General features: G+C 40.5%; 1 protein-coding gene across 5 annotated transcripts; it reads right to left on the bottom strand.

The window, feature by feature from the left end:
- NUDT3 (nudix hydrolase 3) lies at positions 1-25,973 on the bottom strand. 5 transcript variants are annotated; one of them, XR_003252041.1, is made up of 8 exons: positions 25,432-25,973; positions 25,088-25,138; positions 24,050-24,136; positions 12,294-12,404; positions 4,251-4,295; positions 3,353-3,437; positions 2,914-3,071; positions 2,337-2,424 (listed from the first exon to the last, which is right to left on the bottom strand). XR_003252041.1 is itself a non-coding variant. In XM_026056743.1 (7 exons), exons 1-7 carry the CDS (start codon positions 25,528-25,530, stop codon positions 2,255-2,257), a joined length of 648 nt encoding a protein of 215 aa, XP_025912528.1. In that variant the 5' UTR covers positions 25,531-25,949; the 3' UTR covers positions 1-2,254. The 5 variants fall into 5 exon arrangements, 4 of the variants coding, with proteins under 4 accessions (XP_025912528.1, XP_025912529.1, XP_025912532.1 ...); XM_026056743.1 differs by lacking the exon at positions 2,914-3,071 and having other exon boundaries at positions 1-2,424; positions 25,432-25,949; XM_026056744.1 differs by lacking the exons at positions 2,914-3,071; positions 25,088-25,138 and having other exon boundaries at positions 1-2,424; positions 25,432-25,943.
- Between the last annotated feature and the right edge of the window lie 1,944 nt (positions 25,974-27,917).

The raw sequence follows: 27,917 nt of genomic DNA, 5'->3' as shown, positions 1-27,917 counted from the left end.
CACTTTCTTGGCACAATTTATTTTTCTGACCCAAACAAATAAGCCATTAGCAAGTCATTAACAATATTCTACCCTAAATTGTCAGTTTAACAGCCCTGTAAAAACATTTTTAGTTTAAAAACAAAAGTGTGCATGCTATTGATATTAAAACTGCAGTTACTCTTTCAGGAGTACCAGCTGTTTTGTTGCAAAGCATTTTCAACGTACTAATCTGTACAGTAAAGACCAAAAAAAACTCAATTGAAGGCAGTAGATGGCTGTGTTAGGTGCCACTCACAGCTTGGTAAGAGCGGACTGTATGAATTTCTTACACATTTCCAGATACAGAATTCAAGCCCTTTTGAGAGTTTGGTTCAGGCCGATCAGCACAGAGTAAGAAAGGATTGTACATTCGTCTCTAAGTTGAAGTGAGCTGAACTGGTGTAATTTAGGCTCAATTCCAGATGCTCGGTTTCAAACTACTGCTTGAATAATGCCTCTCAGCTTTTTCTTATGCATGGTTTTTCATGTTAGTGATCACTGGCACTGCTTTTGGCCTTGCTACTCCACACTGATGAAAGCAGGGAGAACAAGTAAAGGAACAGAATAGGATCTTAAAATGAACAGCTTCTTGCCAAACCGGCAAGGATACCATTCCCCCTAGTCCCAGGCTCCATGGATATTTCTATCAGATTTTCATATGTAAGCGCTTTTCGGGAAGAGAGAAAACTCTGGAACAGTGAGTATTTATTAGAATATTTTTTGTTAAATAAAGAGAAAAAGAGTACTGCAGATTTAATTTCACATCTTGGCTATGCTCTGACAAAGGAGATGTTACTGAATTCAGCAACTACCTCTTGTCCCAAGCCAGGGATTAATTAATGCCCCTCCCAAACGTGTACCTGTCCCAACCCACCCCCCCAGCCCCAACCCTTCCCGTTTTATTTCCCAACTAGACAACACTGTTGGCAAATCAAGACAGCATGAAACTTACATCAATAAAAACAACAAAAAGTGTGAAGTGTGCCAATGCATCAGGGGAACTATCCTATTAAACGGTGTACTTCTCCGGCTAGCATTTCTGCTCGGGAGTCAGTTGTACCTTTCACGGAGGGAGAGTTTAAACATTCTGAGCATGCTCCACGGTGCAATTGCAAGTGCTGCAGAACCACAGGACAAGAGATTGAACACCTGAATTTTTCCCCCAGGACTTCTTTTCAGGGACACACACGGTTATCCAACCAAGGGTTCGTGCAATAACACTCAGTAAGTACAATCCGATGCTTTAGCACAAATTACAATATCCAGTTCAGCACGGTATAAGGCATGTGGACAAGAAGAGACATCAGCAAAACGCAGCAGGATCAGCAGAACAGCATTGGTGATTGACGCTCCAGTTTGTCAGACTTTGACCCCACTCTGAATCCCTGATTCCTACCACAGACAATGAAATTCAGTTTCTATCATAGCATATCTGAGGCTATTTATTTTTGGCCAAGTGATAAAGACCAATTCCTTTTGTTTCATTTTGATGTAAAAGCAGAAACATTGGCGGAAGCTGTAGGAGAAGCAACTGAGCAGCAGGGATGTCTGCAGGTGATCAAAACTCTGCCCTCAACTTCAAGTGTCACTGCACTAAACTGGGAGATACGGAAAGGGGAGTAAACTGGCCCAGCCACTAGCACTGTCACAGAATGTGTATTTTTAAAAAACAGAACAAAAGGCAAACAGATTAATTATGAACCCTTCTTTTCAGAAGCAGACCAGGATTAAAAAAATTCCTGCAAAATTAAAATGTTAGACTCTCCATCTAAAAAAAAAAGTTTATACATATGCGCTGAAAGTGACCAACACACAGGTCTGAACAGCACCTTACAGTACAGACTAAGACTTAAAGAGCTGATCTCACATTTGAAGTCTTTTAATTAAAAAAAAGTGGCTATGGCTGGGATGACACAAACGGGACATTTCAGAACACAAGGCAGAGGCGAAACTGGCAGCCTCGCTCTCCAGGCCATGGAAGCGATGTAACGGGAAAGGGGCACTTCATGCACAAAATGTATTTTACAAAATACATATCCAAAAAAGAAAAGGAAAAAAAAGCTAACAAAAAAATCCCACCTTGCACTAAATTGCAGCACTCTTAACACTTGCTCTGCCACAGGCTGCTGCCCATGCCTTGTTTGATAGAGGAGGCATGTGAAAAAGGGGAGGGGGAAGGGAAATCCACGTTTCAGTCTATTTTTCAAAACTTCTCTCATAGGGACGTCTTCAGTCATCTGATGTCAGACATAGAGCTCTCAGAGTACGTCGTGGTCATGACAGGAGTGCCGTTGTTTGCCAAACAACCTTGCCTCAAGGTTTCAAAATACGAGGCCTGCACTGGTTTATGATACTGCAGAACTTTTATGGCATCTTCTATCTTAAACCATTCCCTTTTCCTTCCTGCGGGTAAAAAGAAAAATCAGTAGATGCAACAAAATGATGTCATCCTTGTTCAAGTTTGCTGTTGATTAGCTTTCAATTACTATCATGTGTACTAATGCTACATGATTAATTCCAGTCTGTAACAAAGTGTCAGTACAAAACAGCTAGGAAATTTTCTCTCAGCATTCTCTGATCTCACAGCAGTTTAAGGGCCACCTATAAGTACTATTGGCTCCGCTATCCCCAGAACACGTACCTATCATTAGAGCAAAATATCCACTATCCAATCAAACTGGTCTTGCACTTCCTAATTTAAAAAAAAGTGCATGTCTTGCTATTTCTGTAATTTCCGTTCAAGTCAGACACTTATTTTAAGACAATCCACAATGACACACACCAAACCACCCAATTTGCACCAATTTGCAAGTCAACCTCAGTTTCAGCAGACAGCACTCATTTCTTACTCTTTCAGTAAAACCTCTCCGTGTTATAGGGCTATTGACAAACCTTCTGTGGAACAGTAGCAACAGGTTCATTTTCATTTGGAAGTCTGATTTAAATGCAAATATTTCAAAGGAGAACAGGGAATGATCAATCCATACTGCCCACGTATATTTTCTTTTAGTTTTAGAACGGACAGTTCTTCATGCTCTTTGTTTAGTATCCTAAAGTGCAAGAATCAAATACGGATACCCTCGATTAGATGCAGATCGCTGGAGAGGTGGCTCTACAGCCAAACTGACTTCTCCTGGGCCACAGTGGTTAAGAAGGCATCAGCCTGACCAAGATTTTTTTTTTTTTTCCTTTTTTTTCAAACAAGTAAAGGCCACACCACTGCAGCTTTTCTAGACCACCCTCAAAAGGATTCCAGCTCCCCGAGGAAGGGTAAGCAGACATGCTTTGTCTGCATGGAACCAGCTCATGCTCTCAAGCACAATGGGCTTACCAATATTGACAGAGTCCTCCCAGTCTTCCAACACTTCTGTGACGATAAGTACGTAAACATATGTTCTGTGTTTCCTGTCCCGATTCTAGAAGGCAAAGTAAAAAATGATGATAAAGCTGTCAAAGGGAAAATGGGAGGAGGCACATGGGACATGGCAACCACAAGTTGCATGCTGCTTCACCATAACGTTGCAGTACCTTACATGCAGTTTCTGTCACATATAATCAGTTCTTAGCTATTAAAAATTGTAGCATTTTAAAAGAGAGGTCTGTAAGCATTAATAGGGATTACAACCGAAAAGTCTAGTTCCTATTCTGTAAGGCAATATTTGGCAGATGGCTACGTTTATAAATCGGTTCCTTAGCTGGAACAACCAAGAAACATTTTGATCTATTTCTTAAACTTTTTCTTCTATTTACACACAACTCTAAACAGCTAAATGCAACTGTGAGAAGAGCTAAAAATGTCTGGTACCTGTCAACTATGCATCTCACTAGTACTCACCATGTGTCACAGCACTTTTAATAGCTGGGCACACACACACACGTCACTATGTTGCAGGGTCCAGTTTGGCAGCTGGTGATCGGAGGTGCTAAAGGAACAACGGAGAGCCACTGCTCCCCACTTGCAGGGTGGTGGTTTTTTACAGCAAGAAAGGTGTGAATGCACTGGAATATTCACTGTTACACTAGCTTATCACCAATAATTCCAACTGAAGTGGAAACTGCAGATGACCAACATCACTGAAAAGATCAGCATACACTTTTATTTCAATATGAAGTTTTACCTTTTTCTTCAAACAAGTTATCTAGTTTACTTCACAAACTGGGAAGTGACTTTTATTCCAAGATGATTTTCGCATCAAATTTTACAGTCTCAAACAACATCCAAAACTTACCTCAAAAATTCCCACTAATCTTCCTAACGTCCCTTTCACTCCAGCCTATGAAAAGTGCAAAGAGAAAAACAAGCTTTAGTAACAGTTTAGCACATATTTCCTCGTTTGTTGTACAGCAGCAGTTCCTGTAAAACAGGAAGCAAATGCTGTAATCCAGTTAATCTGAAAACAAGTCACAAGAGAAAGTACACCACTCTGTCATGAGTGCTAACCATGCAAGCATTCCCCCCCCCCTTTTTTTTTAATATATTCAAACCATCTTGGATTCAGTCTAGAGGAAAAAAATGATTTGACAAGTTACTAACAGCATATCAATATACTCTGAATGACCAGAATCTCCTCTATAGGTTATTAAAACCTGAACATGGATAAAACTTGCTTTGGGGATTAGCAGTTTTACTTCCTTAAAGTTACAGATTAAGAAAATAACTATAAGGTATATGTAAGACATCCATTTATACCCTCAAAGCAACGTGACAGCTTCCAGGTATTTCAGTGATGTCTTGTATGCATTTGAAGCAAGCTAACTGAGGGTGAGCAAATACTTGGAAAAAATACAAGTATAAAATACTTCCAAAGTTGTTAAGCAGCCTAGATAACAGGAACAACACTATTTTTGATATACCACAAAATGCAGATGAAAATTGAAAGATGACTTTTGAATCATATGCAGACACAAATCGAGAAGAGATCTGAGCAACAGTTTCGTCTTATATTTGAATACTACTCAGGAACTACCCCCTTTATGTGATTTGATGTCACTTTTTATATCTCCACTCATCACTGTGGCTCAGTCGCTTCCTCAAAGTGCTATTTCTCCCCTCTGTTCTCTGATGCTTGCATCATGCATGAAAGGAAAGTGTCATCCCACTCTCCTGCCCCCAGATCCCTCCTTTTTTTCCCCAATAATTTTCTTTCCCTTCTTTTTACGATTGTAAATGCTTGCAGCTCAAGTGCTACAGACAAGACCAGATTTCACTCCATTACTTAACTGGTTTGAAACAACACACACAATCTGGCACACAACCCAGCCACATTAGGAAGGTAAATTCAGCTGCCATCTCTGGCAGCTGGAACATATCCCAAACAGTTCATGAAAATAGTGCCTCTACTCTTAGAGTCTAGATATATAGACCTGATTATATGAGGCTTTTTTCTTTTTAAAAGATGTTTGGGTGAGGGGAACTGAATGTTTAACAATAAGGCAAATTCTCTGTCCTGAGCAGCTGAGATCCACTGTTTCCCACTTGTTCAACTACTAACCAGTCGCATGGTTTTAGAAAGGAACAACTCTTAATAATTACAAGATTTTACTGGTTAAGTTCCCAGCCTAGTAAATGAACACACACAGAGACCAATATAAGCCAGAGCACATCTCACTATTGCTCCTATTGGTAAAACTGCCCCAAAAGGAGGAAGGGATGTGTAACTCCCACTACTACCAGCATTCATAGAAATCTAATTCTTTCTGTAACATGCTCCCTGACCTCTACTTCTAGGAAGGAGCTTTTCAACTGAAGCTTTTATGTTGTTTTTGGATGCAAAATTTATTGTCTCATCAGTATTTCTGACATTCCCTTAAACCCACAGGTGGGCCACTGACTATTAACCACAAGGCTATTTCTGGAGTCAAATAGCAATTCCATGAAGGTCAATGCACGCATGTATGCGTACACTACTGTGACTAGGACAGATAACTGATTTTGACCTTTGCAGATGAGTGATTTTACCTTATCTGCAAAACTGTTGCTGCTAACCTGAACTAATCTCTCTCAGAAGTGGACTGGAAGGCCAGTATGTCAGAAGAATTTCATTCAAAGAACTCCTTCAACGATCTCAAATAGCATTTCTTCAAGATAAGCAGCCATATCAATCGGTCATCAGTAACAGAGAGGAACACAAGGCTTCCACAATCACAACACACACATATATAAAGGTGAAGTATAATCAAATGCTCTAGGTAAATAACTGTCTTAAAAGAATTTTCTTCACTTGTTTCCAAAAAAGGAAAAGGTCATTGCATTCTGGCCAATACACTACTGTTCTCCTTACTTCCCTGCAAGGGCACTGAATCAAAAGACAGGGATCTTGTTACTACGCTTTAGCAAACTCTCCAACCTGACTAGAAACCAAGTAATTTATCTCCAAGCAACTGGTCAGCCTGGAAACTAAGCAAGAATACTGCACAGCCAACATCCCAAGAAGCTTATTCACAGCTCTAAAACTGTGGTTGAACTAGCAAAGGCAGGTGAGTAGCCCTTCCTTCTGCTCAGGTTAAACACAGAGGTAACCGAAACAATGCTCTGTCTGCAAACCAACATCCTCCTCCTCCATTCTGCCTAGTCTTGTTCACTCAGAAAGGCACAAAGAGCGTACAAGTACATTGTTAGAAAACCATGCTGAATTATTGTTAGGCAATTCAAAGAAGTGCTAAGGTTTTCTTCATATATGAATATACCATATACAGTAGTAATTGGGTCATAAATTAATCGTTTGATTTAAGCAAACATCAGACTGAGTTCATAATGAAAATGAGAAACACTAAAGCCTTACCAAAGACCATGAAGTATATCAACCGTTAAATCCTTGAGTCCATTAACTCTCCTATCCAATTTTACTGCTATAATGGATTTTAAAGACAACGTATTCTCCTACAGGACTTTCAATCTGGACTGCTGATTTGATAGTTACACCCAGATTTTTGATAAAGCACTTAATTTACACACCAAATAGAAAAGCAACAGTCTCTGTTTAATAGTGACTTTCCGTAATGGAACATGAGAAAGTGGAATTCACAGTTTTCCATGAATTTCTAACATAAAATTGCCCAGTACATCTGTGAAAAATATCTATAGTCACTATCAGTAACAAAGACAGCTAGAAACTGACTCAGAAAACTGCCAAGCTCATCCTACAGCAACTTCATATCGCCTGCTTTCCTATGGGCCAACACCTCAGCACCTTCCCTAGTCATCTTCACTACAGGATAACGAGCATTTTCCTGGAAAGGAAAGAGTACAGTCACAGACTCATGCAGGACAGGAGCTGGACCTAAATATTAATTTGCACCAGATGACTCAAAAGATTTTCTCCTCAGTAGTGAATGCATTGGCAATTCTCTGTCCTCATGGGCCACAACAGTAAACTTCCACCAGAAGCAGCAGAATTTATTTGGGCGCGTGTTTCCCCACCAAGCATTAGAAGTACTGCACACGGGGTCTGCGCTGCAATCCTCAAAATACACACACGTCCTAGGAGGACACTGTTAAACCTATTAACAAGGGGTAGAAGAGCACCAGCACCAACTGTTCTGTCTGCAGGTGTGAAAATAAAGCAAATCAATCAAATGACAGTTTTAGTCTGTAAGAGGCATGCTCAGGTATAAAAGACAGGCAAGATTTGCAAAAAGAGCTTCTTCTTCACTGCTCTAAGCATCCAAGAGACCCAAATGAGTTTCCAGTGCTTAAGGTAGTCCTCACTAGGGGAAAAGATATACGTGGTAGGAGTATACTAATTTCAGCAATATCCAGCTACTGAAAAACAGCACACACATCTTCAAACTGCTGCTGCATGCCCGAAGGGTTGGGATGGGCACTTTGGACAAGGAACAAAAAATCTAGCGGAAATGAAGCTTTACTAGTTCTGCTGCTCATGGAACAACTTGTTTTAATAAAGAAAAATTACTGAAGACATCCAAGAACAGCAGGTTCAGGTTTCAAAGCTGAAAATAAGTTTGGGTCAGATGCAAAAAGCAGCCTGCAGCAACACCATCTGTTCCTAGGGACAGCTTTTATTTCCTTCCATCTGAGCTAAGGAAAATGTGGGTTGGAATTTCAGCTATTTTACTTTGCTCTATTAGGCTCAAAGCCTGCATCTACTATAGATTACTGCTGGGCAAGAGGGCTGTGGTAAAACACCCAAATCTTTGCTCTAATACTTGCACTACTAAAGGCAGTAAATCAGACCAGTAAAGATTGCTAGCTTAGACAAGGTCTAGAGACATGAACTACAGACCTAGGAGGCAGATTTTCTTGCTATTTTTATTGTATATCTCAAGGAGGATTGCATCTATTTAACTAATTCTTTACTGCGTTACAACTAATATAAACATTTTTGAAAGAGGTGAACTATCATCACCACCAAGTGAAGAACTTTCAGATGTTGCATTCATTTTTATAAAGTATACCTATACAAGGTAATAGACAGTAGAGGATTTGGTCCAGTATTTGCATTGAATATTACTAAATCTAGGAAGAGCTAAACACTGAATTATCTCAGCCATCCATTCATAGTCCATGCAATGGTATTTCAAAAAAAATAGGTCTTCCTGTTTTAGCACCAAAAGATATCAGTGTCCATATTCTAAATCACTGAGAAAATACATGAAACAAAAGATGATTTATAAAGCCTACTTAAGAGCAAAAGTACAGTCTAGTGACTAGATCAAAGTACTCTGATGATATGGACTGCTTTTGATATTGGCATCAATTGCCTATTTGATCACAGATCAAGCACAACTTCTCTGCCTTCTAGTTCCCATAAAGGGAGCAAGACTAACACTCCCCTAATTTTAAAGAATTTGACATTTACTAAGTATTTAAAGGTCAGGACGTGAAAGATGCTGCAAGTGCAAAACGGATTTTGGTTTAACAGACAAGTGCGGAGGCTTTCTTCAAAGTCATTCTATAATAAGTTTAATTTAAAGCATCTATTTCTTCAACACGTTCCTCACCAGTTGCTCACATACATTAAAAAAAACAAAAAACAAAAACCAAACACCTTCTTATCCCTAACATAAAATTAATTTGGGGAAGAGAATACAACAGCAAAAAGCCAAGAATGAAGAAGCAAAAAATATATGATCTTGGTACTAGTACTTACTGTTTCAGAAAGGCATATAATTTTTTCTAGAAAGTGAACCTTAGAATGTACCTGAGTTTGCAGCTACACAAGACTGACAATGTCACTTCCAACAGCCTGTCAGGAGTAAGCAGCTTTATTCTATAAAGATTGCTCTTTTTCAGAGCTAGCATGCTTATCTACTGCCATTTTGCCTACAAAGAATGCCCAAGTAACCAGTCACTTCAAATTTTATGCAGACAATTGCAAGCATGACAAGTGTTGGTACCTGTCTACTTTAATATTTCTACTGGTACAGATTAATACAGATAAGGACTATCTCAAACTAGGACAAGGACTTTTAACTCAAACTGGAACAAAGGGATCACAGGTGTCACTCAGAAACAACATTTCATTTTCAGAACAGTCATTCTAAAATTTTGAAAATGAGGAAAAGGTAGAAGGCAGATTTCCTTACACAGCAATTATTCCAGCGATACCATGTATAAATGCAAACACACACACAATGAAATTAACAGTGAATGCAGAAGTTAAGAATCTCAGTTTAAGGAAGGATATTTTAAAAGGAAGATATATACCATGCAAAAGAACAAACTGCAAAAGAGAGCCTACTGTCATCTCCAAAGACCACAAGCAACTGAAAGTGCAATGAGTCCTTCCACCTCTTCCAACCAGCTCTGATTAAATGGAAAAGCTATACCAGAGTCAGTGAAAGAAAGGCCACAAGTATCTTCCATAGCTTTGATTAGCTCGGAGACCATCTCCTTTTAGGATAAAAATTACTGCGTGTCCACGGACATGGAGAAAACTGGATATTCTCTCTCTCAACACTAGCAGCAGAATCTACCTTGTGACTGACAGACATCTGTCCCAGGAGAAGAACAGAGACCAAATCTACTCAGAAAGCAGCTCTTCTTATTGCCCACATATCATGGCCTCAGCTACAAGCTATCAGAAAAAGCCTAAACTCCTCTGAAGGGATGAACAAGGATTAACTGTATAATTCTAAGTTCCAGCTAGCATAGGCCAGCGTACACCAGTTGCCCAGCAAGTCACCTCTTAAAACATTACCCCCACCAAATCAATAACCCAAGCTGGGAAACTGGGTGCACAAGTCCCTTACAGCATTACACCCAGAATATAACACGCTAACCTCCTGCATACGCATTGCCCAGCGACACTAACAGTGAACAGCTCACTGAGCCTAGGACTGGGTTGATCTATGTTATAATTTTGTGTAAGTATCATAAGCGACATACTGGAAAACAAATGTATCTGAGGAAGGTCTTATATGCCCCAAAGCTGGCATGTGTTTTCCACCTGTGTCAGCTAGTCTAATCATTAGCTGCAGAAGTGCTCAAGTAATTTTATACACATGACAGGCTGCTCCTCTGCAGACCACTTTCAGAAAAGCCCTTACGGTAACAGCATTTGATAGCTCGGTTTCTGACTCTGCGTGCACATCAAATACTATTGGGTATCGTAGAGGTTAGCAGTTCTGGTAATGCTGCTGCTTTTGCGGCTCTTGATGTTTGCTGCTTGTTGAGCAGCATTCAAGCAGATAGGTACTTCACTGGGAATGGCTCGAGCCTGCCAGGCTGCCACGGTTTGAATTACATTCTCGTTCGGCACCAGTCCACGTGAGCGAGGGAACACCAGCTGAGGGAGAGGGGATTATCTCAGCCAGCCTAAACCAGTTTCTTCGCTGCAGACTGAGTCCATGCCAAGACTTCCTTTCAACCACTGAGCTGTCATGGAAAGAGAGCAACTCTTCCAAGGCTCTGAGCTGCCTGAGAAAGGGAGGGTCGATGCAGATTTATTTTAAGGATTTGAAAGGCGAAGCCATGGATCTCCTGAATGAACCTTTGACTTCAGTATCAAATAACTTAATTATTAGTAAGGATTTGGTTGTAAAGCAGGACTCTGCAACTGAAAATATTTCTATTGTTCTGGTTAAATTCACTTTTGCTGGTAAAGTATTTTGAAAGATTGCCGAGTTATTAAAAAAGCAGGAGCTGTATTACAAGTTGGAAACAAAATTTGAAAGCAGAAATCTCCAGTGCTGGAAGGACCTAAAGTGACTTAAAAATAAGCTTTGATTTTGTATCTTTGGTATCTTTCCAGAAAAACTGCTAGATTGTGAAAACATCTAAAGAGAAACACATGACACAGGATCTGCCACATTAGATTAGTCCAGAGGCCCTGATGTCCAACATTTTGTTAGACAGCAGGTACTTCCAAGTACTTTAGGGAAAAGCCTCACATACAAGACAATTAAATAAAGCAAGTACTGGAGAAGCTTCCTCATAACTCCCATCAATTAGCTCTTGATTTTTGTTCTTTAGGACATAGATTTATAACCCTCATGAAAGCCTTTTTAATCCTGTCTTATATAACTGTGAACCTACTTGATCATCCACATACGACCAATTAATTGTTTCTGAATCCCAAGCACCTCTCCATTTCAATAATATTCAGAAGCGAATTCTAAAGACATATTTTGCATAAGATACAGTCGATTTCCGTTTGCTGCCTTTTAATTTCCTTAGAAAACAAAACAAAAACCCCACATCTTGCTCTTGCAACCTTGAGACAAAAAAAGCCTTCTCCATGCAGTTCATAAATCTGCTGTTTGATCCCCTTTCTGAAACAGCTTCAAGGAAAAAAAAAAGATTGTGAACACACAGGAACTGTTGTTTATGATAACTCTTATAGTCAATTTCTGGTATTCACATAAAACTCAAAATGTGTAGTGGACCAAAACACATTGAGGTCCCTATTTTTTGAATGTCTTCCGGGGGTTCATAAGGTATATTTTCTAATTATTAGCTCCACAAAAACACAGCTGTCTTTTGAAGTTCTCTTAAACTGTACTTTATAAAAACAAAATAAAATTGAGAGCATCATCATATGTATTGAAATGATTAGAGTTTAATTTTAACTATCTTCAGCTAAAGGTATCAGTCAAGGAAAAGTTCACTCTGAATGAGAGCCCCAATTACATTCTTCTGCTGTCTTTATTTAGAACTCCAGTTTCCTCCCACGTACAATGTGGATATCACCAGCGACCCTACAGTTTTCTTCACCTTGCGGAAAACAAGGGAGAACACTGCAGACGCACAGAGCCTTGGCTAACAGTCCCCAGCACGGCTCCAGGAGCTCCTGCTCTTGCTGAACACTTACCTCTTCACAGACCTCTCGCACAGCAGCCATGTTGGGCTCCTCCTCGGGCTCCATTCCACCCCCAGGGACAATCCATCGGTCGGGATGACGACTACTGCTAACCAGCAGCACCTGCAGAGGGTAGAGAACAGCATATAAACTCAAGGCAATAATCTCTTGCAGGGCCCCTCTTGAGGGCAGAAGTTCTCTCTGTATCTTGCACATCTCCAAACACAACTAATCCAATGCGAGTCCTTGAAAATACTCCACATTTTTCACAACAATATTCCTGAGCCCTTTCCAGGCAGCTGCGCAAACTTCATTAGCAACTACACGAAAGCACTCCAATACTCCAAATTATTTCAACCATTACCTTCTCACTGCTCCAGAGGGTAGCAGAATAAATTAAGCCTACACATACCAAAACAACGATTCGCTATTTGATACAGCATTACAATACCTACACTGTAAAAGCGCATTGCTGTAGTCAACACAGGCTTGACTCTTCAGGACACACTACAACAACGTAAGACTGCATAAAAGCTGCCCATACCTCCAACCTCCCCTCTCTACAGAAGTAGCTTGATTTAACTTTATTGGTACCTTTTGCCTTATTTGCCTCTGCAGTTACATTAATAACATATACAAGTCAGATAATCGCCCACCAAAATATTTAACTGTAATTATTTTAACAAAGATTTTCAGGCTGGGCCCTAATTTTCCCATCTGCTGCTTCTTATGTAGCAGGCACCAAAGAATTCAGTTCTGTGTCCAGTAGTTGTTCAGTTAGCTTTTTTCCAAAAAAAATGACAAGCAAAAAAATTTTTTTTTAAATACATCTTGTTAGACTACCTAATCTAAAGCTAATTCACATCTGCCTGCAATATAACCATAAGCAGAGGTAGAAACAAAAAACTAATACTGTTTTTCAACTCTCTGAGCAAAGCTTCTTCATTAGAGTCATCATGTTATACATCATCATTTCACTGTCACAAAGCTTACAGCCAAAGCAACTGGCTCCAGAAACTTTCCAACATACCAGTCCAATTAGGTTACAGGCCAGCTGTAACAGTTTCAATCAGGCATTTCAGAATTAAACTGTACAAGACACTAAAATCCCAGGCTTTACTGTGTAAATGTTGGTTTTCCAGTGGGATATTGAAAGATTTGCACTAATTATCAAGGGAAAACCTACATACAGAATTCTAAATTACACTTCTGCAATGAAAGCAAGCTTAAGATTTCCAGGGTTTCCCCATTTTTTCCTTTTTTGAAAATTCTTATCTACCAACCAACCACTCTGCAAAATTATTTCCCTTTCTGCTGTTCCACATTGAAAGTTACGCAGATAGTAATGTGAAAGTACATTAAAATATTAATGCAAAGTCAAACATTCAAAAGCAGCATAGTTAATATTGTCAGAATAACCTTAATTATATTCATCATGACAGTCTTAAAAATACACGTGCTAATTTTGAACACAAAACTTACACTATTTTCATTGCACACACACACAAAAAAGGCACTAGTCTTTCATGGCACAAGGCACAGACCTGGGAATGAAGAACACAAGACTCTCCTCAAGGGCCACCCAGACCATGCACAGAGAAAAAGGTGGTGGCCAACGGACCAGAAATGCAGAGGCGAGGAGAGAGGGATAAGGTGCAACGGTCTACACAACAGCTCTCAAAACTAGGAGTAGCAAAACTCAAGGCAGAAACTGAAGAGGGGTCACAACAAACATTTTGGCAACTGCTGGTCTAACCTTTCCTAAGTTTGGAAGAAAATTCAATGTTCTCAAGTGTCAGCACTTCTCTAATCAGCAATTTTCTGTGTATCCTAACAATAAATATGTCTCAAAGCCTTCCTGCTTCAGTCAGTACCCACGTTTCAAGTCTGCAGTGCATGAAGCACCATCATTTATTAGACAACCCCAAATCAACCCCCGAGTGCTACCCAACCTATCTATTAAGGCAATCATAATGCATACTAGAAATGAATTAAGCTGAATGGGCTACCTTAATTCTGCAGTTTCCTAATGGGAACACTTAACTATCTGACCATTCTTGTGGCTTATGGAATAAAATGGAATAGCATTTACATTATAGTAACATCCCATGGTATCTGGCCTTCTTCAAGAAGACAAAATTCCTTTCCCCAAAACATCCAATCCCTATGAAACATGATCAGTAAGCCGTCTAAATATGGAATGTAAACTTCGGACACCAGTCAGTGGTAGAGGGGTTTTAATGCCATCATCAGCAACCACCTCTAGTTTTAAGTCAATATTTGGCCACTATAGGCTCAGCACACAATGCACTAAGTTGGCCTGTGTCATCTTATCACGGTCTCTTTTGCTATTCTGTTACAGTACTTTTACTTCATCCTGATTCATTAGCAGTATTGTATACAGAAGAGCTTGGACTGAAATTCCTAACTTCAGGTCAGCAGGTGATTCTGCAGACAAAGTTAAAAGAAAAGTAAAGGATGTTACAAGTATACATTTTCTTGACAGGTAAGAAAGCATCATCTCTGCAGTTTCCAATTTCAATTCAGAGTGCCAGGGTGAAAAAAAAAAAAAAAAAAAAGCAGAAGCAGACCTTTGAATATCAGCAGGGCACACTACAAATCACTGAATCCTGTCACCTTCCACTTGTGAAAAAAAAACGTATCTGCTAACAAAATCACTGTACAAAGACTTTTACATGAAAGATTAGCTGATGGTTCAGACCAAGGCAACACTTTAGCAACACACCAGTGTGAAACTTTTAGGTGTAAACAACAATTTTAGGCAATGCAAATTAATTTCAGCAGTTCTGGCAGCTGAGAGTAGTCTAAATAGAATTAGCATGAACAACCCTCACTGGGAAGGAAAAACCTGTCATTCTCACACTTTCATGTAATCAGACTATTTCCTGTTTAATAAAAAGGAAATCCCATCAAGAGAGAGCAGGAAACTTGCCCTACAAGGTCATTCTTTTAAAACAACTTTAAACAGGATATTGCTACCAATGAGCTCTTACAAGACAAAGGGGCCTAGCTCAAAATGAGGGTGAGACATTGTTGTATTCCAAAAACCAAACATCTGAAAAAGTCTTGTGCCCCAATACATGCAAGACATTCAAAGGTATCAAGTAAAAAAGTCATTATAATCCAAGACTATATTTTCGCAAGAAAAACATTATTCAAATATTTTACAGACTGCCCCAAACCCACTAAAATGAGATCTACTGAAAAATAACACCTCTCTGTAAATCACTAATATTTGGGAGGAACAGCATGACTGCTATATCCAAGATACAAACCTAAGAAATGCACTCCTCAACAGAAACCTTTTGCCCCGACAGCTGGATGAGTGCACATGAATTACCTGGGGAAGGGAAGACACCAGGTGAACAGGGTTGGAGGTCCCTTACAGAAAAGGGGTGTAATAGTTTGTACTTCTGCCACAGTGAAGTCAGAATTCTTTTCAAAGACTCATTTCCAGAACAAACCCATGACATAGCATAAGACTAACCTCCATCAAAAAGCCAAGACCAAGAATGACAACTATACCTTTTATTTTACAACCTAGAGATGGAAGGACAGTCCTGCAGACCCAGTCCCCCACCTGCATATTCTAACCCTTGACCAACACTTATCTTTCGTGCATTTTGAAAGCGGTAGTCAAGAAATTTGTATCACAAGGTAGTACTGTTTGGAAACTTCCTAATATTGCAAAACTTGCCTTTGTATTTCTGTTATTCAATTGCTTAAATAGACTGAACATATTCCAATATAACTGAAAGCTACAAAATAAAGAGTACACTTTTTTAAAAGACCACCTAGTAGGGCCTATGTCCTCAATTGCTATTTTTTTTACTCCTAAACTTTATTAACATATTTTTAAATGAATGGTTTTACGTAATAAAGAGATTTAATCAAAACAGTCATAAAAAAATATACCAAAAATGACTTTTCTCTCAAGTCTGCTTAAAAGCAGAGAGAAAGGGACAACAGATTCCTCAGAAATGAAACAACAAAAAAGGAAGAATTCTCTAGTCTCTTTAAGACACAACATTGTCACTGTTTGTGCACATCACCTAGCACAACTCAACCGTAATCCTACCTGGCAGCCTTGGAGACTAGAGCTGAAGTAATCCAAAACAGTCTTTTTTTTTTTGCGCCCAGCATTCATTTCCACTTTCCCTTCATTTAGCACATTTCAAGGGTCCACTGTTAAAGAAACATACTTTGATAATGACCAATAGGCCCCATACAAGAATTCAATCTAGAATTTTGTGTCAGGTCAAAACACAAAGGAAAGTTTAAATTTCCATTTTATTCTTGACAGGAAGCTGTTTTTAAATGGTTATGGAAATTCTTGGCCTACCAGGGATTTGAGGGGCAGATTTTGGAGTCGAGTTGGAAAAATATTTGCAAGTATTACATCACGTGGCCAAGTTCTGTTTTCGAGGATTTGAAAGACAGTATGTCATTTCAAAGTAGGGAAACTAGCAACACGAGCCTCTTTGGCAATGAAAAAAGGCAACCCAGAAGTAGATTACACACAAAAACAATGAAATAAGAGAAAAGTTAGAAAAATACACCAAGTCTATAGTAAGGGTTCCTAAACAGCGCTACATGTAGCCCTAATGGTAGGCAACATTCAAAGAAGCCTTCAAACAAACAAATGAACAAAAAATCCCAAACCAGACTAGAACAGCCTACCAACTTTTCCCTGGAGGGGACAGGAAACACATGCCGAGACATCTAAAACTATCCCAACAGCCAAACGCTCTTGCTCCCTATGCAGGGCTAGAAAAAGGGAAAGAGTTTGTCCCCAGTATAAATTTGGGAATCCCTGATATGCAATATTGACCTTAAAACTATTTACTTACTTACAAATCTTATTCACATCAGTTATTCCAGAAATAACAGTGCTCTGCAAAGCAAAGACTGGACAACCAAGAATGAATTCTCAGTTTACAGAATGGACACCAAGCAATTCCCAGGTTCTTCCCAACAGTTAAGTAAACAAACAAACAAAAAACAAAAAACAAAAAAACAAAAAACAAGAAAACCCACAGCACCTCAGTAGTCATATTGTAAGGAACAGGATTTCTAGAAAAACACTCCATTGAAGCAATATAGCAAAGACTAAAAGGGCTGCAGCATTATTAGAGTCTAGGCTACAACATTATTAGAAAATGAGCTATCTACTTTCCAGACTTCCATGAAAAGTCAGTCCTACCCAAACACACCAGGCTAAGGACGATCAAGCAGGCAGACATACTTGGTAAGAGACAGCAGGAGAGATATTAAATAGGTGCATTCGTCCCAAGGAACATTCTGCTTCTAGAAACTAACCTATAGTTTACTGTTATCACAACAGACTCTGCATTTTCTTTTATATTTTCTACTAAACATTAAGTCACAAAATCATGTACTTGAACAGTTACCGAAGTATGAACCCCCAGACATTTAAACATTTAAACTCATTTCACATTTTATCATTATTTATCAGAGGATTGACTGCAAGAAAACAACACTTCTCAGAATACATTTTAGTGAGATTGGTGGAGAAGATGGCTGACTTCAATGATTTTCGCCTGTACAATCTGTCTTTGTTTGAAAGTTTCAATTTAAGAAGAGTCTCTGTATTCAAGAGTTTGGAGCTTAGCTGTTCTAGTGACTTTCTGATTTGTCCTATAACCAGTCAGGATACAGCTCTGTGTCCAGCATAATAAAGACCTTTTATGCTTTATTCAAAGTTAACAAATGTTCTTACAATCCCAATATATTATTGTTATTGTATCTTACACTTTTATATCTGACAAAACTGCAATCTCAGTTGGGCTGCATCAAACCATCTTTAAACAATAAGAATGCATACACTGGCAAACAGAGATCAAGAAGAACAGGAGGAGAAAAGAAACACTCTCTAAGTAAAGACAAAAATTCATCTCTTAAATTTAACTGGCAGTAACACAGCCTTAATTACACTATGATAAAACACGTGTTTTGCCAAACTATTAACACAGGATAGTCTGAACAAGCATGTCGGAGAGTACAAGGCTTCCAGGAAGGCTTCTCGGACCCTCTTGCTATTCAGGGCATGTTACCAACTTAGCACATAGTAACAAGTGCAGTTTGTGGTCAGCAAGGTTATAGCCAGCTTTATATATGACACTGTATTTAGCTAACAGGACTACTACTGCACTATACCCAACCTCAACAGCAAACCACAAAGAAAAGCTATCCTAACCATAACAGCATGTTCTCACAGGAGTGTTATTGTTCCTCAATGTTATGTATATTTTTTAGACAAATGTTATTTTTGCACACAGACGCGCACATTGTTCTACAGCATAACGTGATTTAACTTACAATGCAGTAGGTAGCAACTGGAGACAGCAAATTAATGACAGAAAACTATAAGAATTATTCATGTGACAGAACTCGACAAAATGAAGCACAGGTCTTGAAAATGGAGTAAAACCTGAACTGGAATAAAGTTATTTAAAGCATTTGCATCACACCTACGGTATTAGAAACAGAGAGAAAAATAAAAAAACCACTTATCTTTCAGACGACTACTCAGAACAAAAATTATAAATCATAATGTACCGCACTGCTACTCTGGCTTCAAAATACCAAGGGTCATATTACTGTAACTACAGATTTCTTGTAATTTTAGAGTGACTGCTTACTCTTACCAAAGAGAAACATAATCAAGAGCCCTCTCCCTCTATCAAAATTATGTTTTAGATAAGAATGAAAATTATCTGCAACATGCCTTTCATAGTAGGGACAAAACAGAGAAAACAGCTGAAATGCCTGAACTAGCAGCCACTTGTTTAAGAAGCAAAGAGTCGATAACAAGGGCACTCCCACTGAAAGACCCCAAAACCGATAACCTATTTTGCCTGTCAAAACCAGTTTGTTGACCATCCAGTATTTACACAACTCCTCGAGGCAGACTTTTTCCAGAAGGAATGTTAGCTTTTAAAGCTGCCTTTTTTTCTAAAGAAAGAGGGAAAAGAAAGAAAAAAAGGGGGGGGGGGGAGAAGAAATAAAAGGGAGAGAAAAGAAAGGCAGAGAGAAAAATGAGAAAAAAAAAAAAGGGGGGGGGGGGAGAGAGAGAGAGAGAGAAAGAAAGGGAGTATTTTATTCTTTTTATACTGACTGAATGACTCAATATCAGTAGGTATGTGAATATAAACATACTGTTTTGATGAACATGTTCTATTCATAAAAATCAAGCATGCAAAAAACCTGCAGCCATGAAAACTCTTGAGAAGCTTTACAAACATAAGCAGTTAATCCTACAACATATAATACCAAAATATGGCTACTGACACAAGAAAAAGCAACCACCTAAGTCAGTAAGAATGAAAATAATATTCAAACCTTCTGAAGCTTCTTAAAAGAACATTCTACCCAGCAGGTAACTGTATCCCTCTGAATTTTACATGTTAACATAAAATTTCTTAGAACAAAGAGTTAGTGTATGTTATTGACTGTGCAGCAAGGACAGCTACAGAGACACAAATTCTGATATAAATACATGCAAAATTGGAAAGACACTTGACTAGTCTGCACAGTCAGTCTCTCAGCTGCGCTAAGAACGAACTGCAGCTTAAAAAACCTGAGTACCTGCTTCCTAATTGCTGGATATTATATATAGCATTTGAACACTTATGTTTACCGTTCATAAGGCAGAACTATGAATTTCTCAATTTTGTTCTACCCTAATCTTTCTGGGAGACCATGCTCATTTTCTCTTCCCTCCCATCACCTGAGCACAGAGGTGTGCAAACTAGCATTAAATTAAGATCAAATTCCTTTATTTAAAAACAATATTGTAAAATCCAAGCAGATGATCATTTTTCTTTCACTGAGAAGGGAAAGAATCGTTTTTCCGAGACCTTTAGAGACCATCCATTCAACTACAGCCTGGGGAAGGCTGTTAAGTCCTTTGGTTGTGACACCCAGTTGAGTACAACCCCCAACTGCTTGTGCCTGCCTCCATGATTGTGGTAGTTGGACTGTCTGAAGGGCAGTGAGAGGAACCAAATCAAGGAACTGATCATGAGCTATTAAAAAATAAAAAGAAAAAAAGAAAGAAAAAAAAAAAAAGAAAGTGAGAAGCCCAAGAGGGAAAGGTAAGTAGAAGGGGAAAGGTACCACAGCCTCCGGTCATATACAAAGAAATCTGAAATGAAAAGGGATTTCAGGGAATTGTTATGAAGAGAAGAGACAACTGCCACTGCTCTTGAGTCCTTCTCAACAAATGCACAAATTCAGTACAATCTCCTTCTCTCTCTCTCCCCCCATATTCATTGCTTTCCCTGAGTTACAGCAGAACAAAACTGACTCAGTTCTTCAGTTTCACAAGACCTTATGGAGTTCCCAGTAAAATAAGTGAAAACTTAACAATTTTCATTCCTTTGTAGCTTGGAAAAGTACAAGGGATCATGGAATTGTTTGTAAAATTGTTTATGAAGGCTGCCTTGAAGAACAGCTAGAAACCACTTTTTAGATGAAAGCTAGGTTCTGCAAAAGTTTATATTCTTGCTCTTAAAGAACTCGCTACACCACAGGGGAGCAGGACAAGAGAAGCAAAAACAAGAGAACTATTTTTAAATTGGCCTATATCCTACTGTAGATGTGGTAATGTGTTAGCAACAGACAGGGAGAAATTTATTTGGTTTTAACCACAAACCTTTTATGTAGCAGAAGGGAATGTGAAGAGTCAAGCTGAGCCATTGGAACAGTGATTCTGAGACCATACTCCATGGAAAGCAAGATGATTCTATGACGCTGGGCTCCCCTTACTCCCAGATGGTAAAGAACCAAAAGTGTTTCTAGCTAATATTATTTTTACAGTGAGGCACATGCACAAAGGATCACACAGTGTTTCTGTGGCATCATCAGTGTGCAGGGAAAGATCCAGAGGTTAGTCGTAGACTACAGTTCAAATTTGAGAATTGCTCTATTATACCATGGTTTTGTTAAAAACTGACCCAGCAGAAGTGAGAAGACAAAGGTTAGTTTGCATTCCAATTACTTTCCCCAGTTGAGGCTCTTGTGTGGCTACACAAACGTAGCTTTTGGTGACAGTATTGGCTTGGTGCACACATAAAACTACAGAGCCCAAGCACTTACCAGACGCTGTGTGAAAGTTCTGCTTTCTCATCTTAATTTAGACTTCATTCACAATTAAGAAAAGAGGACCAATCCTGGATCCTATTCTTTCTGAAGCATTTCCTCCAAAAGTCTCTGAAAATATGAGTTGTTAATGAGCAGCTTGTGCTTTCACCAGATACAATGCAGGCATGTTTAAACCTGTAGCTACACCAGTACAGGACTTAAAGCCACACAGTTCCTTTTATTTCTGTTAAAATATAACAGAGATGCTGCCATTAAGCAGGCTTCCATCTGCTTCATAATAGTAAGACATCAGTGAAATTTTCTGGAACATTTCCTCATGGAAACAGCTGGTCTACACAAAAAATACTTGTATTATTTAAAAATAACACCATAACAGCAATATTGAGAGTCACTGACATCACAAGTAACAAACAAAGGATTTCAGGGATAACAGGATACTTAGGGTCTCTTAATCTGCACACTCTCCTTCTCCACTTTTTCAGAGGCAGCAAATATCCTAGGAGTTTCATCCGTTTGAAAAGATGAAAATAGTAGAGCCCTGATATTCTAACTATGGCTGAAAGGTTCTTTGAAGTCTGCTCACATTCTCTTTGAAATTATCCTGTTGAGTCCCCTGTCCTCCCTCCTGCTCAAAGAGATTCCTCTACGGTGGCTTGCTGTTTATGAAACAACACTGATAAGAGATTTTTCATGCAGGCCAATTAAGACACGTGGTTTTTTACTCCATTTGAGATTCATTTTTAAATGAACTCTCCCTTCACTGCTTTTTAAAGGCAAATGTAACAAAGACGTCTTTTCACCCAACATTTGGTCTTCCAAAAATGTTCCATGGAGTCTTTCATGTCCAAAAGTAGTAGCTTCCAAATGCAATACACAGAAAATATGCAACCTCTAGCAGTACGAGGAGAAAAACAAATCACTTAACGTAAGAAGAAACGGAGAAGTAAGAATTAAGTCCCTTTATTTGTGAATTTAATGCCAAACCAAAGATATGCTGTTTCTACAATATCTATTTATTGCTACAACTCAAGAAAATTAAATCATTGAAGTGAGCAGTTAATGGATAAACACCTAATTCTACTTGTTCTTAATTTCTTTTTGTTTATTCACAAGTATGTTTAAAATTCAGGAGCTAATTAGAGGTTCAAAAGGAAGAAAACTTGTTTTTTTTAAGTTCACAGTGGGAAGTAAAGGAGAAATGTGTGAGTGTAAGACATGGTATTTCTAAATCCTCAAAAGAAAACAATAACCAAAACCAGCCAGCCCTACTAAAACCAGCCAGCCCTACAAACAAACAATACTTTAATACAGCAAATTTAAATTATCCATCAAAACATTCTTTTGGCTTTTTTTTTTTTTTAACTGTAAACATTTAAAAGATATTTAACTCTATTTTGGTTCTGTTTTTCTCTCCTTGGGGAGATCCTTTAAATAGGTTTCAATTTCCATTTAAATAGAAACCATCAATAATAAAACATATCCATAGCACAAAAAAAGGTTATTCTCTATGAGAAGAAAATGTAAAAGATTTTTTATAGACATTTTAAGCTATATAATTGATTAAATATGTACAGATAACACCTTATGGTTATCAAAAAAGTGCAAGTGGCAATATGATTAGGCCAGTAAACTTCTCTCAAATTAAAGTTTAAAGACCAAAGGAGAAACAGCCTAAGAAATAAGTAGAAAATAAATAAAATCAAGGTTTCCTGCTTGCTGATTTAAATAATCAATGCAAGCATAATTTAAATTAGTCCATTCTGGCACATGTGTGTTTAGTATAGTATCACTTGATACTAATTTTCCTAAATGAATTTGTTGAAAAAGTCCACTTCACATAGTAGGTATGACATAGATAAGAATGTAAGAAACAGTTTCAGCTATGCATTAACTATATAGATACCATAAATAAATAATGGTGCCTGGAATACTGTGCATTGCTGTTGGTATGCCAAACCAAAATAAAACAAAACTTTAAGTTAATTCAAAATTTCACCATTTCTGCGGCTTACTTAAAAAAGCACACACAAACATGCACACACTTGAGGAAATCAGTCTGCATCACATACTGCATGGTTTACAAAGCAATTAGTGCACCTTAATATGTCACAGCACAATACAACACGCTACCTGATTTTACTGGTGTGATCACACACCAGGCCAAACACTGACAGCAACCAAAATTAAAATGAGAATACAACACCTAAGTGAGAACCTATCTTGTCCTGATGCACACAAAGTTTTTCAAGAGCCTCACTCCCAGCCTCTGTAACAGATCTATAGAAATGACAAGGCACAATTAGGCACAGTGAAACAGCTAGTTCTTAACTCCTACTTTTGAAAACTAGAAACAGATTTTTCTACTCAAAGTCTTATCTATAAACTAACGTTTGAAGTTCCACCACTTTAAATTAAATGAGATTTTCAATCCACTTTAAACTGTTACAAGCCACAACTTAGATATAAAAAGGCTTTAAAACGAAAGCTTAAACAAACCTAAACAATTTAAACTAAATTGAAAGAAATTTGTTTCAGGTTAATGTGCCTTTAGAATGAGCTTGTTTATTTTTTTTTCTTTAGCCATCTCTGATCAATATTGTGAAACTTGCATGTTAACAAACCTTTGTGTCACCAATACCAGCTCTGAACATCAGCTCTCCCTGGTCAGAACAACCACTGCCATGAAGTAAGCTGCAGTCTGTATGACACTGCAAATTGAAGAGTTGTAAAATAAAGACTAACGACCAGTCAAAAGTTGATTACATCACACAGCTGTTAAAGTCACATTTATATCTTTAACCATACTGTAACCAAACATGGTCAAACATCTAATTCTTGAGAAGAATCACCACACTTGCCTAATAAATTGGGTAAAAATGCATCAGGAAACTCAGATGCCTTCAACTACATGTGCTGATTAGTCCCACTATCATTACACAACATGACCACATTCTTCTTTATAGTTAGTTCAAAGTATCATAAGTTTCCTGAAAGTCAGTAAGAAGAACCAGCTATGATGAAAGCTGCCCTAAAACATGTTTATTTCAAACTGCTTCTACTTGAAATGTTGACACTCTTCACCATGACAGCACAGCAATAAAGGTTTTGTTAAGCCTCCTTCACCATGTTAAATAATAACTGAACAGTATGCTAATTTACTTTCCTCTAGCGAACTGTCTGCATTCCCTTCCGATTTCCTGTAGCTACAAATATGATAATCAGGAGAACAAAGACTTTAGTACAGCCATTCAGGAACCAGCAAACGAAATGAAGTATGTCTGATTCCATAACATGCAAAAAAGACCTGCAGCCTAGTTTGTTCCATGTACTGCAATCCCCTGTAAGCCCATATTAAAAAAGGATAATGAAAATGCACGTTTGCGTAAAGTTACTCTTTTTAACTTCACGGACAATACAGCCGCTTAGCAATACAGCCGTTCTCAAACGAACCAATTTACCTTTAATTCCCACTTCCTCCCAAGCCTCTCTGGACATTCAACTTCTGGCACTCCATCAGTCCCCTTTTATCCCAGTTTCTTTTTATAAATCCAAGGTCAGGTTTCCTTTCCCATCTCATGTGATGTGCTGGACTGAAGTTCTGCCAGCGTGGTCGGTCCAGTCAACTGCCAAACCCCATCCCGTGCCACAGCGCTCCTTACCCGCCTGTTCCACCATCCCACGATCCACAGCCTCTCGCTCGGAGCGTTTTTCTCACGTTCGGTGGAAAGAGATGGGGAAGGGGGGGGGAAGGGATATAACCATTTCGCCTTGACATTTTAATGCGCCTAGAGGGAAACTGCTGCCGCGCCCCCGCCGTTGCGCGAGCGCAAGGGCCGCCGCCGCCACCGCCGCCGCCGCCGCGGAGTTCGGGCTGCCCCCGCGGGGCCGGGCGCCGACCCCCCCCCCAGCAACCCCCTCCCCGGGGCCGGCCGTGCCCGCGGCGGCGAGGCCCGGCGCGGCCCGACGCGGGCGGGAGGCCCCGTCCCCGGCCGCGGCCCCTCACCTCCTCCTCGCTCTCGCTGCGGAAGCACAGGCAGGCCGCCCGCTTCTTGTAGCCGTCGCCGTCGTAGGTGCGCGTCTGGTTGGACTTGAGCTTCATCATCCTCCGCTCTGAGGGGGGCGGCGGGGCGGGGGCAGGCCGCAGGGACGGCGAGGCCCGCGGCCTAGAGGGCTGAGGCGGCGGGGGCGGGCAGGGTGGCGGCGCCGGGAAGGACCCGCCGCGGCTCCCGCGAGGGGCGGGCAGGGGAAGGACGGGGGGGACGGAGGGGGACCCGCCTCCCCGCAGGAGTCTCTTTCTCTGTCTCTCTCTGTCTCCCGCAGGCCGGGAGCCACCCGCTACGCGCTGCCGCCTTTCGCCCGCCTCATCCCTCCCTTCACTTCCAGCCGCTCCGCCGCCGCTGTCAGCGCTCCGGCCACCGCCGACGACGACGACCGCGACGCCATCTTGGGGCACGCTACGCAAACGGCGTAAAGCCGCCGGGTGCGGGAGGCGGCGGCTGCCCCCTGCCGCTTCACGGCGCGCCCGCCACGCAGACAGCGCAGTCCGGCTTCCAGAATCGCTCCCCCCCCCCTCCCGCCGCACCGTCGCCACCACGCCTCCGCCTCCTCCCTCTGCCTCGCCGCGAGCTCTCTGCGCCAACAGCGCGGCGTAGACGGGCTTGGAGAATAAGGCGATGGTGCGTAAGCCGCTAGCTGGGCGGCTGCGTGCTGGGGCGCCTTAACAGTTACGCAAAAGGCGCCAGGCAGCGGCGGCGCTCCGCGTTGCCGGGCACATGGCTGCCGCTTTGACAGCGGCACTACGCAAAGCGCGCAGCCGCCGAGCCGGGAAGAATGCCCATCTTGCGCAAGGTGGGTGGGGGGGGGGCGGTTTACGCTAGTAGCGGAGCGCGCGGTGGTGGGGGCCATTGTACCCCACCGCCCTGAGGAGAACAAAGGTGCGGGCGGCGGCACCGGCAACGGGACCTGCACCGGGACCCCAGGGCCGAACCTGCCCTGCCGGGGACGTTGCCCCGGGCCGGCCGCAGCATGCAGCCGCCTGCACCCTCGCCCCGCGCACACACCGTGTGAGGCTCACGCGGAAACGCGCTCGTCAAAGGTGGCTCTTCCCAAGTGGCCTTTTTCAGGCAATTTTAGGCTTCATCCTCAAGGCAGGTTTCTACAGGGGAAGCCCCTGAGGACTGTAAGCACCAGGCACAACATTGCCTCTCAGGAAAAACCATGCTGACGGCTGGCATCCGTCGGCCGCAAAATACCACAAAAATCTCCCCAACTTGTAATAAAAATAAAATTAAAAAAAAAGAGGCCACAGGCTAGATTTGCATTTGTACAGTCGCCTCATGGGTGAGCGCCTGGGCCCAGGGCAGCTGCAGCCCGGCAGTGCCACCGCGCAGTCCACAAAAAAGGGGGAACCTGCCCAAAGAGTTGACCGCTTCAAAGCAAAAAAAAAAAAAATCCTGGCAAGCACCTGAGTACTTCTCTAACCATTATTTGCCCAGTATTGTTTTAGATTCAGCCTGGTCTCCCTCTCTGCAATGGGAGATATAGTCAAAAACGGAGGATATCAGGCCCATCTTGTGACTCCATGCATTTGTCCAATAAAACTGTCATTTGCCCGGTGTGGATTCCACTAAACGGCATCCAGGGGAGGCACCATCCAGAAAGGAGACATCGTTAATGGCCACATTTCTCAGACCCCATCAGCTCAGAGGGCCTAATGCTAAAAGAGAAAAAAAAACAAAACCACACACACACACCCCCTTTGAAAGGATGAGGATTCAGCCAGTCCCAGGCTGAACAGACTGGCAGGTTAGGAAAGTAGTAAGAGATTTTAAAAAGTGAAGGTAACATTTCCTTCTTGAAAGAGTCTAAAAGTAGACTAATGTTCTTCACCCCAAGACAAAAGCCATCTATATTCGTTCACATGGATCTTCCCTTCAGTGACTCAAATGTCCTTTTAGGAAAAAAAAAGAAAAAGAAAACCCCATCGTTATTCAGTATTTAATAACAACTGCCACATGCTTCCTTAAGTACTCCAAGAGATTTTGCTTAATTTCACATGAGGTTAAACATTTGCTGAGCACAACACTGGCTTCCCACATAGATTCACAATTATAAATGCATAGTAGCAAATATAAGCATTACCACTACAATGTAAGATAAAATAAGCAGAACCTTGAATGAAAAGCCCTAGCAGATCTGGACAACTCAGAAGGTCAAGAATATTGCTAGCAAAGCTTAAAAAAAAGTTTCTTTAATGCACACTGCCACTAGGAACTAGACTGTAAAGTGCACCCTGCTAAACCCAGTCATCTGGGATTCAACAGTTTTGCCTGGATTATGTTTGGCTAAATCGCAATCTACAAATTTCAGAGGCAGATGGAACAGTTAAAATAAAAATTTGAAACACCTAATCTCCCCCAAGTGACAGTTAACACCTACAGTTCAAATTCCCTTGGAATCAGAAGAATCACATGCCCATTATTTCCTCCC

The sequence above is a fragment of the Apteryx rowi genome, unplaced genomic scaffold (assembly GCF_003343035.1).
Source record: "Apteryx rowi isolate R43461 unplaced genomic scaffold, aptRow1 scaffold_132, whole genome shotgun sequence".
Taxonomy (NCBI): domain Eukaryota; kingdom Metazoa; phylum Chordata; class Aves; order Apterygiformes; family Apterygidae; genus Apteryx; species Apteryx rowi.
Note: the sequence above shows the minus strand (reverse complement) of the source record. Positions and strands in the feature narration are given on the sequence as shown.

Coding starts and splice junctions, on each gene's coding strand:
- NUDT3 (XM_026056743.1), bottom strand. CDS start 25,530: ATGATGAAGCTCAAGTCCAACCAGACGCGCACCTACGACGGCGACGGC. Junction 24,137..25,087: donor TGGGATGGTGGAACAGGCGG/GTAAGGAGCGCT, acceptor TTCAATTTGCAG/TGTCATACAGACTGCAGCTT. Junction 4,296..12,293: donor TGCGAGAGGTCTGTGAAGAG/GTAAGTGTTCAG, acceptor CACTTTTCATAG/GCTGGAGTGAAAGGGACGTT.